Source organism: Pezoporus wallicus, unplaced genomic scaffold (genome assembly GCF_028554395.1).
Source record: "Pezoporus wallicus isolate ANWC-B61680 ecotype Strahan unplaced genomic scaffold, APGP_CSIRO_Pwel_v1 contig_6846, whole genome shotgun sequence".
Classification (NCBI taxonomy): domain Eukaryota; kingdom Metazoa; phylum Chordata; class Aves; order Psittaciformes; family Psittacidae; genus Pezoporus; species Pezoporus wallicus.
In genome coordinates, this window is record NW_026636461.1 from 1,851,524 (window position 1) to 1,871,577 (window position 20,054).

Genomic DNA, 20,054 nt, shown 5'->3' on the forward strand with positions numbered 1-20,054 from the left:
GCCACCTGCTCGTTGGCCCCCACCTCCCTTAAGGTGCGATAAAGCATGGACAGGATGATGCATGGCCCTATTGAAAGAACCATGCAGAGATGTTTTGACTTTGCAGCATTTCCAGTCCTTAGCCATTCTCCAAACATCTTCCATCTCCTGTCCCTTCTCACTCAGCCCTGCCACCCTCAAGCTTGTTGTTCCCCCTCCTCAGGAGCAGCAGTGACAGCAAGAGCACCCAGAAGGCTTCACACGTATTTTTATCTCTGACTCTACCCACAGTATAAACCCACTCCATGTCTGGCAATTACTTGTGTGCTAAAGCTCTCTGACTTCCAAGAACAGAAGATCCATGTGTTTTGTTAAATCTGCTGATATATGTAAGAGAAAGCCCAGGAAAGAAGTAGGTTAACAGAAGCCAGTATATTATAAGATTTCTTTCCCATAAACCATTGGCAATCAGGGTGCAGAGCTGGGAGAGAAGGGGGGAGGAAGAAAGGGAGGGAGGAAATGACACGCAAAGGGAGGCAGGCGTGGTGGCTTTCTAATTTTCATCTTTTAAAGAAGAAAAAAAATTACAAAACAGAGAAGAAAATACTTAAAAGCAAGGTTTCCATAGGAAAAAAATATTTTATTTTTTTAAGAACAAATTCAGTTTGAAACAGATGTGGAATGTGATTTTCATAATTTTCATTTTCTGGGAACTAATTGCAATGTGGAACTAAAGCAGATTTCAAACTTATGACCGGCTAGTCTTAAAACAGAATGAAACAAACAAACAAAAACCAACCAAACAAAACAAAACAAAAAAATTGTAACTCAAGCATAATACTGTGTTACTTACAAACTGGACAAAGAAATTCTTAAATAAATATACCTGGTACACAATTTCAGCACAAATATGCGGCAATTTGGCAACCTTTTATACCATTTTTTTCCTCAATACAGTGCAAAGGGGAATGACACTGCCTTTAAACAAGCTGTAGCTAAATACATTGCAAAATTCAAATTTTATACAAAACATCTTGCTCAGACTTTATAAAAAACCAACATTGCTCTATATACACAATCTGGTTAAGAAAAGCCATTTTTCTTGTTTTCATGTGGGATTTTTTATTATTATTTAAAAAGGTGAATAAGGCTACTGTAACACCCCAAATCCATATACAGTAAATCTGAACCTATTTACAGCATCTTCACTTAGACATGATGGTGCAAATTCCAAGTCGGTTGACTAGGGATGATCATACAAGCAAGGCATTTACAGTAACTTTTCAAAGCTGGACCAACGTCAAAGAAAGGAACAGTTGGTAGATTGTCATAATTCTGCACCAGACACAAAACAGATGCACAGTACATTTTTTTTTTTCTTTTCAAATGGTTGCAGGTTGCTCTTGAGCAATTCATCTGATTTTTTTTTTTCACAGTTTAGTACATAACTAGAATGTAGCTAACTGATGAAGCATTGATTTAATAAAAATTGGTATCAGTAAACCCATCTTTTCCCTTCCCCCGTACACCCCCTCCCCAAAATAAAATCTTAATGACTTACAAGAGAACCTTGTATGGATGGATTCACAGAAAGGAAGGGTTGTTGAAAAGAATTACATATGTACTGTAGTTAGTCACCATGGTAACCTTCCACAGAACCATGGGTTGGGATTTTTTGTTTTGTTTTGTTTCTCTTTTGGACCAACATCCCAACATCATTTTCAGGTTCAGGAAACAAAGAGAGTGATCATTTTTATGACAGATATTTTTTCTTTTTTTTCTTTTTTTTTTTCCTTGCAGGTGCTCACTGGAGGTCTGAGATCCCCAAATGCTGTTGCTACATTTTCTTTCCAAGTCAAAAAGCAAAGTGTTACCATAGTAACATGACTATGTTAGAAATGTCTATTTGCATAGCACATATAAAAGTAAGAGTTTTTTTATTTCCTCCCCAGGGTGGGAGCTGTAGGGAACAGCCATGCTAAAGAGAAAACTTTAACCTGAAACCCCCATCTACGAACCTCAACGAAATCTACAGAACACATCAGCCTGTAAGGCAAGGGAAAACACAACACACAAAATAATGCCGGCACGCCTTGTTACTGTTAAATATGTGATGCAGTAACACTGACTTCCTGATATTTCGATATTTCGAGCCTTATATTTCGTAGTTTTCTTGTATGAGATGCTTTGGATTAATTTTTTTCTTTTTTTTTTTTTTTTTAATATGCTTCCATTGTTATTTTTGGATGGCTAATGTTTTTCCCAGAAGCAGTTTCTTTTTAGAGAAAAAATGTGTGTATACGTATATATGCATATATATGCATATAAAGACATATATATGTGTGTATTTATGTATACACACACACACATATATATATGCAAAATGATGACAAGTTAAGACTATTTAATTGCCGCAAAAGAATTTCACATCTTCTGGTGTAGATTCTGTGCAATCTCAAAATATATATTAGTAAAAAAAGCAAACCAAAACAAAACAGTAAGAAAGAACAAATGAAAGAAAAACACTTTATATCCCTTGTGTTCTATACACCTATTATAAATAAAGACCTATTTTCCTTCTCCATCTCAGTGTCATAATTTATTTTATTCTTACGGACTGCAAGAGGTTTGCCATATGTGCTTTAACTTTCAACAGAGCACCAATGAACGGCTGTGTCAGTCACAGTACCTAAACTCACTGTGCAGGGACAGCACTATAGTAAACCAAAGTGTCAAAAGGCTCAGTCAGAAAGAAATTCTCTTACTTTAGAGATGAGAAAGTGTTGGGGTTTTATTTTGGGTTTGGTTTTTGGTTGGTTTGGGTTTTTTTCTTTCCACAACTTTACCAGTGACAGAATTACAGCTCATTTGACCTGTTGGCTTACAGTCATCTTGCTCAGTTTGCTCTCTGCTATTTTCTTAAACGCTTTCCCTGTGTTTAACAGAATGTGACAGTATAGCAGCTGAGTCTGCTTAAAAGTCATCCAAAGCAGACGTTTTTGCTACAGCTTCAAAGCTGTATACTTTATTGCCAGTACCACAACAGCCCTCCCCTAATCTATCCTCAGCGGCCTGCTATTGTCTTGTCCTCTCCAAGCTTGTTCACTTACTAACAATACCCCTTTGTTCTATTGTACTGAAGGTACTATTTTTTTTTCTGCACACTGGTATTAGATAACCATGAATTCCTTCAAATGCAGCCCTAATCCACTGCGTGCGTTACTGTGTCTCCTACTTGCCTCTTAAAACTTAGCATACCAAAGTGCTGTGCTACCTAAATGTGTTTTTGTTTTGTTTTCTTTTTTTCTTCCCAGCTTCTATTTCTGAGACAGCAGTATTAACTGCAACTGCAGTCAGCCCTTCCATCCATCACCCAGTTCTGCTCTTGACTTTGTTGACAGCCTAACTTTTTGGCTGGAAGGCTCCTTACTATCAAACACGATTTCTATAAATGCATTACCCATTCGAGTGAGGCTGCTGTAGCAGATGGATGGAGCGTGGATCTCCAAACATTAATGTTCGATTAGTGATTCAGGAGGTGGAGTGAAAGGAAATCTCATGTGAAGGATGGCAGAGCCCCGGTAACAGAAACAAATGGAACAGTGACAGACTAAAAGCAAGAGAACTTTAACAAGTCTTACTTAGACACCAAGGTCTGTGTGACAAATCCAGTACATGCTGAGAGAGACACACAAAAGTCAGAAGATTGCATTTCAAGCTTGATATATCCTAGAGCACCTTCGCAGGATGCCTAGAGCTATTAACATCCACAGATCACTCCATCTTCCCTTGGCTTTTGTACATGCCTGAACGCCTGCAGCACATGGCTTTGAGGATGATGAATGTAAAAACAGTACAGCAATCAGAATGGGCATCTTCTACATAAAAGTCTTCCAGCTTTTAGTGAATACTTTTTCACTGACAGGAATTCTACAGACTAGGTAAGCTGTCCAGCTCATGTCGGCTCCTGGAGAAAGAGCTGTCACCTTCTCCCCCCTGTGCTTGAGTCAATGCTAGTGCACAAGGCGTCACCACAAACTCCAACAGAAAGCATTTGACCAGCAAGTTTCCTCTACGACTCAACTGTACCACAGAGTTGGTTGTGTGTTTCTCAGACCTTGTAATAAATGTTTGCTGGACTCTGAGGAGGCATCTCTTGAACTATGTACACCGGATGTCCATAGTCGCCGCTGACCTTTTCATAGTGGGGGCAAAAAACACTGTCTGCAGTCCTTAAAGGAATGATAATGTCACTGGGCTCAGAACCATTGTTGTTGCCACTGCGTTTTGGGGTGGCTAATGTACTAAGTGAGAGAGTTGTTGTGTGTTGCGGGGAATGCTTCCTGTGTCTTCTCCGGTACTTCAACAAAAGAACCACCAAAGTGATGATGATGACGATGAAAATGATGCACCCTGATGCAATCCCTGCAAATAAGGCCACCTCTGAACCCAGTATACTGGAGTGCCCAGCCTTACTGCCATCTGTGCTAGATCCTGAAAAGAACAGAAATACAATAAACAAATGTTATTGCCATGCTGCGACACACTTACACTGCTTAAAATGTATAGAGTAAGCAACACTGGGAAGAATTAACTGACAGCTAAACTTTGACAAACCAATTACCCTGTTAGATAGCTAAATGCAAACAGCCGAAGTCAGCAATCAATATTAAACAAGACTTTGTGTCTGTTGGTCTCACTTTTGTGCTGCTCCCAAACCACCCTGTTTCATACATCATCATCCATCAGCAGCAAGGACTGGCACTGACAAGGCAGCCTTTAATGCACACCGCATCTTTTAACAGATGCTGGCCAGCCCCAGGCAGCAGAGAGAGGTGGTATACAACTGCAGGGGAAAATAACACAGAAATTGCAATTCTCAGGCCAACTGGTTCTATTCAGTGTCACACTGTTCTTCTGCTATTTTATCCTTCAAGTATCGATTTAAGCTAAACCATTCTTAGTGCCTCTTTACACGGACTCCTCTTGCTTGCACACAAAACAAAGGAGCTTGAGGCAGTGTGGGAGACAGGCAAAATGGCTCTGGCATGTATCGGCTTGTATTAACTTACATTTTATTTACAAGAAAACACCACCACACATTTGGTAGATAGGAAAAGCTCATGTGCTGAAATATTGTTTCTGTTGAATATTTTGTGCTGTCACCCCATCATAGTATTTGTCACAAAAATTAAATGAAAGATCACTTGACCCTTTGTCACTTGAAAAGTTGGACTTCCCCATCTTGATCCTAACTCACAGGTGGAAGAGTGCTGCAGCTACCACGTGCACGTAACTGTGAACTTTTTTTCCTGGAACCTCTGTAGGAATTAGCTGAACCCTGGCTAGTGACCACTGTATCAAAGATTCATTAGCCCAGTAACTAATGACAGAATTGGCAAGGAAAACTTGCAGCCATTTGGGGAAATCCCAGAATCAACTGCCAGAAAGTTTTGCTTTCTAGCATTTCCAATTCACCAAACTTTCTTCCAGAGACCATGGGTCTTAAGAGTTAGGTTTTTTCTTGTCATCTAATGTTGTCAATGCATCCTGAAGATATTTGTTTGGAACCATCTATTTATCTTGCTTAGATAATTATTTTAGAAAAGCAAACCTTTTAATTTAGTGAAAGTCCAGCCATTCAAGTGCAGACTTTATATGGTCAGTTAAAAGATCAGGACATTAATTATAGATGCCTTAAAATAAACTTTATAAATTGCTGTCAAGAACCACTTGATAATGTATTATATGGGAAGAGAAAGACAGAAAGACTCATTCATCTGCCAGAATACAAAATGTAAGGCAGCATTCACCACTGTAAAGCTGCTCAGTGAATGTCCTGTCCAAAAACTTTCCTGTAAATGAGTGATATTCTCACAAGATGTAATTAACTTCTACTGCAGAGTAGAAAGGAGGAGAGAGCAGCTGTTGCCAGAACTTGCAGCTCCCAGACATTATCCACCAGAGCATTAGAACTGGCTTTTGTTTCATTTCAGTATGAAAAAAAATTGTCTTTTTGGCACTTTAATGGTAAAATAAAACACATCTGGGGACAAAGGCTGGAGCCTCACCCCAGGTACAATTGCCACCATACCCACCTGAGTGATCCTTCACAAAAGGGCTGGTGGTGGAACTCTTCCCATTGGTGCCAGCTTCCTGCTCAGGGCGCTTGGTGGGATCCGTGTGCCGGGGCAGCCCTGCCGAGTTGGGATCTGGGGGAGAGAAAGATGGCTCATGCAGCTTCAGTGCTTGATGGTAAGGAGCCTTATAAGCTGGCTCTCAGTACCTTGTGAGACACAAATGGTTTTGAACAGAAGAATCTTTATGCAGAGGACTGGGAGATACAAGAATGTAATTTTCCTTTTAAAGCAAAATGATCAGATTAGTTATTTCAGAGGTTTAAATTGTGAGGCCATCTGCAGAAACTATAGGGACTCCTGTAATTGGCAAGAAAACCTTTGCAGATGACATTCAGTTTAACTAAGGAAGCTGACTGACTACTAAACCAACCTCTACTTAGAAGAATAATTCTTTCTTCCAGCACAATAGGTTATCTATATGTGGAAAGAGACAATGAACAAAAACCTCTCTGTAATCAGAATTTGTAACAAGCAAACTATAGAAATATTAGCTTCCCTCCTTTCATGTATTTTAAATAATTTTGAGCATTAGAATTGTGGCTTTTGTTTTTAAAATAAAAATAAAAATGACTGAAACACACTATTCCCAGGTGACCTTTACTTCTAGGGACCTCTCCAATGAAGAGATCTTATTACGCTAACCCTCCTTCTGTAGAAATCTGTCAGTAGCCTAGGAAGAGAAAATAGGCTTTGCTTTCAGACTAAAGGGAGGAATGACTGCACTAGACTCCGCTGACTCCCTGTTTTACACCGCTAAAAGAAGCCTGAAAACTAAAAGAACACTGAGACTGATCAAAGTGATTTCATGAAACAGCAGATGGTCTTTACCTTGTCCAACTTTCATGAGGATCTTCATGGTTTTTGTCTGGCACACCCCTCCCTCCTGGTTATCCAGGCCCTCCAAAGACCCATTTGATGTTGCTGATCAAAAATAAAAGAAAAATAAAAATATAAAAATAAATAAAAAACAGGAAATCAACAGGCAAAGTGATGTGAACATGAGTGTCTGAAAGCAGAAATCTTTCAATCTACCAGGACCTGTTCTTGTTGCTCAGGCTGACCTATGGCAGGTTGTGAAATGCTGGAAGCCAAAGGAATGAATACACTGGTAAGCCATGCAATATATACAAATGGAGGAATGTGTTATCAAGGTTTCAGATTTACCCAGTAACCTTTTTTTTCTATGCACAACTGACTGACTGGCTTGGCCGGAAAACACAGCACCTTGCTATAAGGGTGATGGGAGTCAGCTGAAAAGGAAGCCCTGGAAGGCTCAGAGGAGCAAAGCACTGAAAACTCACCTCTTTTTTTTCCCCCCCTTCAACAATATCTTTATAATCACCACATTACACCTGCTTCCTCTATTACAAATCTCCTTACAAAAGACCCAGGTGAAAGCCGAGATTCTACACTGATTGGGAAACCATTTAATATTTTAAAGTACAATCTCACTTTTCTCAGCACTGGGGAGCCTCCGTGGGGGCGGGTGGCAGGGGGGAACACACTATTCTCATGGAAACCTTTCATCTCGTACAAACAAATGGGTGCTTTCCCCTCTGTTTATATTGTTCACTCTTATCTAGGTGCTGGCTGGAAACACACAACCCTGCCACAAGCTGACACTGCAACGCAATTCCAGCACCAAGCACAACTCCCTCAGAGAATCCAAAACGTTGAGTCACAGTGTAGGGGTGCGCCGCTGCTGCCGCCCGAGCCAACTCTTGGTTGCAAAACCCCAACAGCTGCTGGGAAACCATTTGGCAGCTCCGCGGGTGTAGGTGCTGTGGCCACCCCACACCACGCCAGGCACCATCCACCGCTGGCACGTGTGCTGGTGCCCCAGTCATGGTGGTAATGCAGACATGTCCACCAGCAGTGGACTCTGGCTTCTCTAGTTAGGGAGTGAAACGGGTTTTCCCACTCTGGTTGCCCTAGAGGTGGGAATTTCACTGTCGTTTCTTGAAGCTGTTTATTCCAGGCCCAAAACACATACAAACAGGTACAATATGCACATGCACCATTACCGGGCCACCAACTGGAGAAAACAAATAGAAAATGGGATATAGCAGAGCTCAGTACTTGTCGTGGCTGTGGCAAAATGTTTATCACTTTCTTGCCTTCTCCTTTCAGCTCGGGATCTAATTCAACCAGGGCTTCACACTGTTCATATCTTTGTTTTTAATTCTCTCTCCTTCTTTTTCTGCCTTCCTTGGGGATTTTCTTTCAAATGCAGCCTATGTATATTTCCTTTCTCTTTCGCAATGTCTTCCTAGCCCCACGGCAGTATTTTTCTTGCTCTAATCTTCTCTCTAGCCATAAAGATATAAACCCCATACCGCTGAACCCTGCTTCCTAGCCTTTGATCTACTTCTTGGTTTTGTTCCACTTTGCCTCCTTTGTGACAAACTCGAATTACGGCCACCATACGAACTTCCCAAATTGCGCTTTCTTTTCCTAACATTCCCTTCTCCTAATATGTGGTCCGTCCCAGTTCCTCCCCTTGTTCCCTCCCCCCTGTAAAAACATTACAATGGCCACATATGCAATTACGTTTTGGTTTTTTTTTTTTGTAACTTGCAAAAAGGCTTTTTAAAACACAGAAGAACATATTGAGTTATTTAAGATAAAAGGTCATCTGAAATGTGCCACTGCATTGCCATGCTCAGAAAATAATGGAGACATACAGTTTTGTTTTCTTTTGTTTTTTTTTTTTTCCAGAGGGGAAAAAAATCAATACTAAGAACCTGTTCTGGACATAAATCAAATGCATCTTTGCTGAAAGTGTTTTTTATGACCTATTTGCCAATGTACCAGCAAAGGACATGGGAAAAAAAGCAGTAAATAGAAATACCAAAGCTGAGCATCAACTGAAAGTACAACTAATAAACACTGACATTGCCTCACATTTTCTGCTACCCTTCGTTCGTTTTTTAATCAAGGTGCTGGGGGCTCACATTACCTTAAACACTTCTACTTGATTTTAATTGAACAGAGTACTGCTTCTTCTTAACATCAATGCCTTTTTAGTCTTTAAAGGCCTATCCATTTAACCCACAGAGCAGGAGACCTCAGTAAGATGCAGAGGATGCAGTCTGACCTCAGTACAGAATAAGAAAGTAAGATGGCAAAAAGAATGCAAAATTACTTCAAATACAGTCTCCAAACGGGAAGGCCCAGATGTACAATGAGTCTGGTTGTGTGCCTACGAGAGCTCAATCTGCCTCGCTTGCTAAAAGAATGCTTTAGCTTTGATGTCAGATGAATGAATTTGCAGAAGTATTCACTTTTTCCACTGTTCTTCAAGGGGTTTTCACAAAAGCCTATGTTATAGCTCAGAGTACAGACTGCCACGTCCCAAGGAACGGGGGATTTTCAAAGAGGTGCATTTCAGTGACAAAGCAAAGTTTCCATCTCAGCTGCTCCCTGTAATTAAACCGACAATTACCCAAGGCCACTGGAAGAAATTATGTTTCAGAATTTATTAAGACTATCGAAATACAACCTCACATATCCCTAGTGTACCAGGAACAAAGTGGGCAGTTTTAAGCACATCATTTCAAGCTTTGAAAAGCTGCACTGAGAAAAAGCAGCAATCTGGGACATCAGAGAAAATATAGTTTCATACTGCTAATGCCCCTTGACAGTTCAGTGTACAGAAGTCAAACAAGGGAGTGAGCACAAAATATTCCTCAAACACTCGCCACTGCCTTTCTATACTGATCTCCAAATGAAAATTACACCCACTATCATGTAGACTCCTCCACTGCACTCTCATTTCTGCATCAAAGTGACCCTGTACCTGGAGCTCTACTCACAATGAAAGGATATTTCAAAAAAAACCACCAGTGTCTGTGATAGGCGTTTTGGGTATAAACACAGAAACATAACACAATCTTCTTGTGTCTAAAACGGAACAGCTACTCCCCGGTGTGTTTGTACGATCAAAACCTAGACCTTCCCTCCAGTTTATTTTTATATACATATATAAAAAAGAACAGTTTGCACATTTTTTTTAAATAGGTTTAAAAAGTGATATATTTTACATACAGCCCTGTGCTAAGAAGATCAGATATTCCTTAAATATTGACATTAATAAACATCATTAATGACTGACACAGTTTCTCATGAGTATTAAATGTTCTCAGGATCCCACACCACTTTGTATTAATACAGCAACACATAGGAAACTAAATTCAAGTACGATGTTGCTAAACAGGTAGCAAAATATTTTTAAATCTTTTGATGGATAGGTACCTCTGATTTTCTGAGACCTGTCTTGTTCCACTGGTGTCAATTACAAAACTAATAATTACAGTCAAAAGCACAGTGAATTATTCAGTTGACAGTTTAACCACACCTACAAATAAACACATATAATTGCCCTAAAATCTCTAATAATTTTAAGACTTTCTGACAAAATCATAATTTATAGGCAATACTCACAGCAGCCAATCAAAAATGATGTTTGAGCTCTGCGTACACAGACACTGTGTGTCTGCATTCCTTGAATACATCAGCAGCTGCCATTTTATAAGGAATTTAAGCGATGGGTTTTCAACTTTCAGAAAAAATTGACTAGTTATGAAATTATGGTTAAGAGTCTGCTGATACACACTTATTCGAGAAGCTAGTATAGATTTTCAGTTTCATAAAACAGTGCCTTAACATACCCTCTCCTTTACACAAGAAATGAAATTATTCAGACCAAAGGATTTCATTCCAGCTCTGTCTCTTCTTCAAAATATGTTATTAAAAAAGACAAAAAAAAACCCCAAAACACAACAACAAAAAGCCAAAAAAAACCCACCCCCAAAACCTGCAAGTCATGTAAATCAATGTAAAATGCTTTACATTTATTTGTTTTTAAAACTTCACAAGTGTTATTTACTGTTTGAAATACATTAGTCATAAATGCAGAGGCAGGGAATCAGTAAGCGAAACAGTCAGCTGACAAGAATAGTTCCTGGCTATGACTCTTACACAGTCCCCATGGAGAGGAAGTAATATTACATTTTAATATGTCTTCATTTGATTGTTATTACTCTGCCTCCCAGGAGGCTAAGCCACTGCATGGATCTTGGCTGTTTCCAACCTATCAGGTTGGTAACATTGCTCTAATCAGATGGAGAATTAAGCTGCTGGATTTGTGCCTGTATATAGCTTTCATTCACAAAGAGATTACAAATGAAGGCACAGTCACAAAAATTCAACTTCCTTCACTCCTAAAAACCCACATTACAAAATGAAAAAATGCCATCACAATTACTTAAAAGAAAAACAGCAGACAAAAATCTCAGCCTCGTAATTCTGCCACAATTATTACCCATACTTTTATGTCTTAGAATTATGAGAAACATTACCTACTTGCAAATTAAATGTTACGTCCTTTGAACCAACACTACATAGCTAAAGAAAGAAATTATGAACATCATACTTAGTTTTCCTGTGACCTCTTCTGTTTCCACAGACTGTAAGAATGAATGAGTGATGCCAACTGATGGGTGAGGGCAAAACTGGTTTAGCCCCCCCCCCCCCCCCTTATTGTGCTCACAGTACAAGCCATTTGGCCATGTATTAAAGGCGTATCATTGACGAGGTCATCAAGAATTAACTGCTGCTGGTATGGGCCTGTTAATAGAAAAATAGAATTACAAGTTTCTTTGGGGTAGATCAGTACTGTCTGATGGTAGTGATTTTCACCTTTTTTTTTTTCCTTAAATACTGCTTGAATTCAGCATCAGAAAACAGGTTTTTCGAAATCAGAGCTAAATAAAATCCAATAACCCTACCCGCCTCCAATTTTCCCCAGCTGTGTTTAGAAATGAAATGGAAGAGCCTGAACAGCAGCAAAAATCCATGAAAGCTTTAGATCTAACAGCAGTAAGAAGTTATTCTTAAAGTAAATCTGCACTTGATCTCATATGCACTCACAGGATTACTAAGCGCATGTAAAGTTTTTGAGGGTTTTTTTATTTTACTAAGTAATAGAACACTATTTTGGTCAAGCATTGTGCATTTGTCCTCTGACTGCTTTCATCTGCTTTTGGTCCTTTTAATGACTGTCTTAGCAAAGCACCAAATAAATACTTCTTCTTTCCCATAAATTATCTAAATTTATGGGACAGATTTAAGAACACCAGAAATCACACACTGCGAAACCACGAATCACAGATCACAACACAGAGGTGTTTCTAGACCAGCCAGGGATGAAGAACAAGGCAGCTGAGGTAACAGAAAGAGTGTTTTAATTAAATGAAATGGGTTTTTTTTCCTTACTCCACTTATTAGCAATGCCAGACCTACATGGAGATCTGAAACAAATGGAAAAAATTGTTCAGGACACTCACCAAAGAACAGGTATAGCTTGGCAAACACTTGGTAAAAGCTTGAGTGAGCTGCAGAGAGTTTAGAGAAAAGATATACACACCAATTTCTACTACCAGCTACTAACGGTTTACCCTTACTTTTAGTGAGACTGACACTGAACCCTTCACTTGAACAAAAAAAAAAGAAGAAACTGTCTTCCAGAATTTAACTATCAGCAGTGTGAAACCTGGACTGTAAGAGCTAAAACTTAAATGCATAATGAATAGTTGCATGGAGTACTGTCACTGTGTTGTCTGTGTTGCTATCTACAGACAATAAAATCACATCCTAACTTTTCCACCGATCTTACAGAGAGTCTTTAATACAAAAGATTAAAACCTTCTGAACTGGCTCAATTAATACAATTTAGGACACCAAGACAGTCATGAAAAATGTGTAAAAATGGTCTACCAATAATTTTGCAGTTTTCTAACCATGTCTGGTTTTCATTTGTCCTACTTGCAAAATCAAGGTGGCAGCAGGATTTTGAGTTTCTCAACCTAAAGGCCTTTCAGAAACTCTCATTCTCTCAGTCTTATTCCACACATTTCTTCAAATCAAGTTTTTCTCTTAAACTAAAGCTTATAGAGTATTTATAAATACTGTTGAAGTAAGCCTTTTTTCCCTCTATCCACATACGAGGCGACAGTTTCATGTAAAGAAAAGGACAAGAATTATCCCTTCTTTTCCACTTCTCATTCTTGTTGTTTTTTAAAATTAAGTCCTATGTTGTATGTCTCAGGATTTGTATCTAAACAGTATCCACAAATAGTATTCTGCACAAATAAGCAATGCCCTCCCCAGTTAAGCTAAAACTAGAACAAAATGAAGTAAATAAAAAACAGGCCTCTTCTTACCTGGAAGAAGACAAAGGCTTTACAGGGAAACCTTGTGATTAACATTGCTAACTACTGCTCTAAAACATATCTTGTCCAAAGGCAAATTGTGTGACTTGTGTACTTAGATGAGACTCTTCATACAAGGGTCTTTATATAATTCCCCACAAAAGTCTCAATTTGTGGAGGACAGAAGCAAGACAGGGCAATCAGTTCTGTGCTGCAATATACCTTACTATATACCAGCTGGTTAATTCCAGGCACACTTCCGGAAATCCACAGACTCTCCCTTCCAGTATCTCATACCATCCAACTGAGAAGGACCACCCAAGTATTAAGCACAGAATAGGGACAGAGTTCTTGTAAAGTATCCTACATTCAGAATGATTTTATTAATTACAGGGAGACACAGCATCATCCAAGAGTACAGGTGGTAAATAAATAAATAAAGTCCTTTATGTTAACAAAGTCATAAAGGGAAAAGGAGCGCGCAAGATACAGTTGGAAAGCATCAAAAAAGCTGTTGAGCTCTGACGAGTTTCTGTTGCTTATCATTTTAAAAACAACACCATTTTATCTCTTGGTTAAGGAATACCACAGTTGAAGTGCACTAAACAGCAAACTATTGGCTGAATAATTATCTATTACAGAAGGTCACAGCATCCACCCACAACAAAATCCTACTTGCTTCAGTGCAAGTTGTCTTGGAGTAATTTAGAGATTATACAAAAATTAAAAAGCGTCTCAATACTGTATCCTTATGACTGACAATTTAAGTCTTTCATTACAGTTAAACATTTCTAAAAGTATTTCAGCTCCGTATTTCACATACTCTGAGAAATGTCAGATAATGATCTACTGCACACATGGTTGCTTCTAGTTTACATAAACAAATTATATATTTGAGAGCGCTGAAGTAACTGTGGCAGATGCAAGCCCACTAATTATGATGTATTCAGTGTATATCAGAAAGTATGCATCTAAAGCAGATTACTAGCTAGTTAACTTCACCAACCACAAACAGGTATTTTGCATAAGTTTATCCTTTCTCCCAGCACACTACTGGCAGAAGTCTGTCATGGATGGGGAGAAGTATCTCCCCACCACCACAACAAGCTTTGCTTAACAGTTCAGCTGAACAGAACTAATAGAATTAGTTAGCATTCAAGTTACACTGATTATTGTTAATGACAAGCCAGCTTGCTGGAACAAAAGCAGAAGCTTTAACATTAAGTGAGCACCTATTTTCTGTATTGTACAAACCCTACCCCACTCTTGAAGAATGTTCATCTGCCTTGAAAATCTTTCTGATTTCTGTCTGTAGCACTTGGATAAAGAAGGGTTATAGTGAAAGTTCATATTAAATAAATAACAAACCTCTTGCTCATTCTACTGTCACTAATTGCATGCAATGATATTAATGACCCAGTAATTGCTATACGAGTAGCACTGAAGTGAAAACATCACTTTGAGGCAGAGTTCATCTCTAGGTGGTAGGACTTCACCAGTGACTGAATTAATGCCTAGTGACAGTTTAGAATATAACACTATAGATGAAAAAATGTGCCAGTCTCATGGTCAGAACAATTTAGACGGACATGATGTTATCTGCTTTGACCACACAGAGTCCAGAAGTAACCCTAATAAAGTGCCACATTCAGAGTCTGCCCTATAGATGAACCTCATTTTTTTCAGGGGAGATGCTCAGCACTACAACAATCTAGAGCAATTTTCCACATGTTTGCTTCAATAAAAGAATACCTTCATCTCCTGCTTTTACATCAAGCACAACAAAAGTGTGCTTTATTGCAAAACACAAAAAGCTATTTACATCATCTAACTATCCTTCAGCAACACAGAGTTTGGCACCTTAGTACTGAGATCAATTATGATACCATGGGATGACTGTGTGTTTGGCAAAGATGATCAGAAGTAAAGCACTGTTTTGATTGCAGTATGCTTATGTTTGTGTTTAGAGCTTTGGAATACCCACGGAGCAAAACTTTATGAGGGAACATTGCTGAAATAAAGCAATGTGACTTTCCAAGGTGCTACAGGACCTCTAGTTCAAATACTCACTGTAAGAAATTAAGGGGTTTAGCTTTTTTAGAAATTATCACATAGGCACATCTCAGTACATTTTAAGAAACTCTGATGGGATGAGAATGTTAATCCAGCAGTGTGTGAAATTTTGAAAAACTGTAATTAAACAGGAGAACCGATACTTGTAATAATTATGTTCATACGTATTTTAATATTTCACTAGTGTTTTAGTAGTATAACATTATTAAGTTTTCTTTTTAATTTTTTTTTTTCCCTTCTGCTACACAAATTATTTCAAGAATGTCTTTATTCTGCTACCAAATCTGCTGTGGCAGCCTCTGGATGGCAGGTGGAACTGAGTTTCAACACAGGCTGGGGCCAAACACCTGGAAAGCAGATTTGCAGAAAAGGCACTGGAGTCCTGGTGGACACCAAGTTGACCATAAGCCAGCAATGTGCACTGGCAGCAAAGGCAGCCAACAGCCTCCTGGGCTGCATTTGGCAGGGCACTGCCAGCAGGCAAATGGAGGTGATCCTTCCCCTCTACACAGCACTGGAGAGGCCACCACTGGAGTGCAGGGTGCAGTCATGGGCTCCCAGTACAACACAGACATGGACTTAAGGAAGCAAGTCCAGTAAATGCTTATGGAGATGATGAAGGAACTGGAGCATCTGTACAGGACTTGGGACTGTTCAGTCTGGAGAAAACAAGGCATGATGAAGGAACTGGAGCGTCTGTACAGGACTTGGGACTGTTCAGTCTGGGGAAAGGCAGCTAAGGGGGATTTTACCTATGTGTATAAATACCTGGTGAGGAGAGTAAAGAAGGAAGAGCCAGACCCTTCTCAGTGGTGCTCACTGACAGGACAAGAGCCAATGGGCACAAACTGAAATACAGGGAAGGCTGTTTAAACCTGAGAAAACCTTTTTAAATGTGAAGGTGACAGAGCACTGGACCAGGCTGTCCAGGCAGAATGGAGTCTCTATCCTTGCAGCTCTTCAAAATTCAGCTGGACACAGTGGTCCGGGACAACAGGCTGCAGTTCAGCCTTCTTGAGCAAGGGCTTGAGCAAGGGACTAAATCTTCTCCAGAGGTGCTGTCCAAAGTCAACCATTCTGCAATTCTGCAATCAACTGCACCGCTGTGGTCTAATGCATTTATGTGCTAACATGAAATACTTGAAAAACAAATCCTTCCTAGTTTCCCTGGCAGGATTTGGATTCAGACTTCTGTTTCTCTTACAGCAGCTCAGTGAGCATATAAGGACTAGTCTGCTGCTGTGGTTATTTTTGCTGTCTTCATCTACTGAACAGAAAACAGATAAATCATGCTAACAAAGATCCGAACATGCTTTTTAAAAACAGCCTTATCAGCTTAGTACTGACTCTTCTCCAAGAACTTCTAAGACCTCCTTAAGCCTAATCCTGCTTTTACTCACAGAAATATTTGCATGATTTCCTTGGAACTGAAAAAGAGCAACTGGAAGACTGCCCATTCAGGCTTAGTTTTATAGTCTGATTTATCAGAAATAAATCCTGGAATATTCTTACTCCAAAGCTTCCAGGATTGACTAAAGTCAGGAAAGAAGGTCCAAGCTGACATTTAACCCTGTTTTTCAACCATTTCAACCCTGTGTTTTAGTTAACACAGTCCTCAGACTAAAGTACATTTCCCTCCAATCCAGCTATGTAAAGACTTTAATGAGACAAATATTTTCAAGTATTTAAAATCAATTTCATTAAATCCTTTATAAATACTTACACAGTTTCTGGCCTTTTAAGACTTAAAATACTGTAATATGTAACAGATACTATATGAGCAACTACATAAAATAAAGACTGATGATCCCACTTGATGAGATAAATACTCATTACCAAACTTAGGGACAAAGTGAGAGTTAAATGCATTTTAGGATGCTAGTGTGCTTTTCCAATATTTACAATATTTTTAAATTATGAGGAACTATTAAAAAAAGAGAAAAATAAACAGTGACTAAAAATATCGAAAAGCTTCTTATGAAATTTTAAAACCAGTTTAATTCCTGAGTATTTCCTGAATAATTCTCTGAGTAATTACTCTTTATTTTAATCTGGTTCTGTATCTATATGGAATACTTGGGAACGTGGGGGAGAATAAATGTATTTTTTCACTAGATGCCATCAATTAAAAAACTGAGCATTCCTCTTTCATTTCCTTCCCTTAGGAATAAAGAAATAATAACAGATTTTCTGCTGAACTATCTCTGTCTACTTTAAAGGAGATAAACGGTTGGTATTGCCTAGGTAATGACACCAAATATGAACAAAGTCCATCAATCTAAAATAGCCTTATTCTCTTACAAGACCTATGTGGTCTGGGACAAAACCCCGAAGGACCATGACTCCATTAATCCTGTAGGTCTTAAGACTCTGTTAGAAATCTGAAGCTGCACAGTGACTTTTTTTCTCCAATAATATTATTTGTTTGAGCTGTATTTATATTTCATTCAACAAGAGCTAAGTGGTATTGCTGATATATCCCTTAAAAGACTCTCAGCAAAGTCAAAGACTGACCTTTGGATATCATTTTACACTAAAAAGAAATCATTTATCTACTTTTCCAAGGAAGGAGGAGGAGAAGGGAAAGAAAAAATGTGATCTTTGTACAACTGGAATCGGTATGGCTATTATCATATCAGATTTCATTACCATGACCACCACCAAAAAAATAACAGTTAATTGTGGGACCACAGAGTCTTTCACAAAAAGCATGAAAAATGTTGTTTGCTGCAAAACAAATTTAATTGAAATTCTGATAGCTTTTGTCTCCTGTTTTGGCTAGTTTGGAATTCATCTCCAAACAAAGGAAACCCTACTGTTTCCTTTTGGGTAGCTCTTACTAGGTGTTTGGGAGGTCACAGGGGGCTGTGGACAGAAACCTGCCTCAGAGAGGTGTCAGAATGCCCATACAGACAGATTAGCCAGCACTTAAACTGTTTGGTCAGAATACAGAAATAACATTTTAATGCAAACCTATTTGGCCACACAAAGAGATTTCTTCCTCCCGGCTGAGCCGTATTTCAGGGCACAATCTATATTGTCCTTTAATGTGTTCTTCCTCAGACAGTTATTGCCCTTTAATTGTAACAGAATGACAAAGTGAAAATATAAAAAGCCTTGTGATTTTTTTCAAACCCAGCTAATGCAAAAGTTTCAGAATGACTGTTTCAATTTTAAAAGCCACAGTACTCTTAAAGCAGTTATCCACAATGCATTGCTACTAGCTAGTATAAACTAGTCAGGGATCAAATATATATATATATATTTTTTTTTTTTTTTTTTTTTTAATTTAAGGCAGAGGCCAATTACATAAGTGGGTCACTTGAGAAAAGTTGACAAAAAACATTTAAGGAAAGCTGCTTATTCAATTTTGCCAATGTCAAAGCCAAAAGGCATCATTAGCTCAGCAAGCTTGGCTAATGGGGTCCAGGCAGAACAAGCAGTTGAGAGGAACCTCTTCTAGGACCATGTATAAACCCATCCCAAGGCTCAGGCCATTCTTTTACAAATTTTGAACAGGTGCAGGCTTCATTGCAGGTGGTTTATTTTTTTAATGCTGATGATGCTAGCCCATAATCTTCATTTTACTTATTCAAAAGAAGGGATGAAGTGAGGAGAGTATGTGCTTGCTTGGCCAAGCTATGTCAGAAGCGTGATGGTGCTCCAAGGCAAGCAGCACTGCTCCCTTCCCTCTGTTGTAGCTTCCTGCAAGCTTCTCTTCCCCAGGGCGCTTCCTCACTGCAAACCCAGGGTACCACAGTGCGCTCTCTGTGCCCTCTGACTAAAGGCCAGGTTTGACTGGGAAGGATTCAGGACAACTCCTGTTCACTCAAAGTAAACATCTCTGGCATATTATATATGCTTATACTATGCTAACACATTTCCCTCCTTCTCTCCCTGCATCTGAGAGAGGCACTGAAGCACTTACACCATGAGCCAAGTACTTGCAGATCAATCCCCAAATACTGAGAAGATACTCATTGCTCATTCCAAGTAATCCACAACAGCAGAAAACTATACTTCATTCCCTAACCATGCAAAGACATAAAAAGACTTTTTAATGCAAACATCAGAGTTGCAAATCTGCACACTCTTCTTGTGCTTAACTTTGCCCTTCACACAGATATTTATATTGTTGGGCATGATGTATTTTCCTTCACACATCTGATTAAAGATTTCCTTAGAGACTTATGATATGTTAGCTAAATGGTCGCATATTTTAGGATAATCTAACATTAATACTTCTGAGATCTCAAGTACATTTGACCTTCTCCAGTTCTGCTGAAAAGAAATCAGGTAACTGTAGGAAAACGAATCTATTAATTTCCCAGGAACAAAAAATTGATGATGGCAAAGAATAGAAAAGCCAGGACACTCTATTACATCATTTAATCACTTCCACAATACCATTCAGTACCATCTTTCCAAGTACTGCTGTTCACAGAATTAACTGTTTTGATTCTGATACTCATATTAAGGAATATTTTGTCAAGAAATGGATTTGATTATTTTTGAATTAAAGTACCACTAAATCTAAAAACAGGTATCTCAGAAACTCATCTACACTTTTACTTTTTTAAAAAAATGTGAATTGTGGAATGAGAAAAGTAGCATCTTTATACACTTAGACCTTGGGAAGTACTGACCAGAA

The 20,054-nt window shown here is 38.8% G+C and overlaps 1 protein-coding gene across 1 annotated transcript in view; it reads right to left on the bottom strand.

The window, feature by feature from the left end:
* Positions 1 to 3,263: 3,263 nt before the first annotated feature.
* EFNB2 (ephrin B2) overlaps positions 3,264 to 20,054 on the bottom strand; it is a 42,604-nt gene continuing 25,813 nt past the window's right edge. The window contains exons 3-5 of the mRNA XM_057400343.1: positions 6,948 to 7,040; positions 6,078 to 6,191; positions 3,264 to 4,473 (exon numbers count right to left, since the gene is read on the bottom strand). Coding sequence (XP_057256326.1) covers positions 4,091 to 4,473; positions 6,078 to 6,191; positions 6,948 to 7,040 — 590 coding nt within the window. The 3' untranslated portion in view covers positions 3,264 to 4,090. The remainder of the gene's footprint in view (positions 4,474 to 6,077; positions 6,192 to 6,947; positions 7,041 to 20,054) is intronic.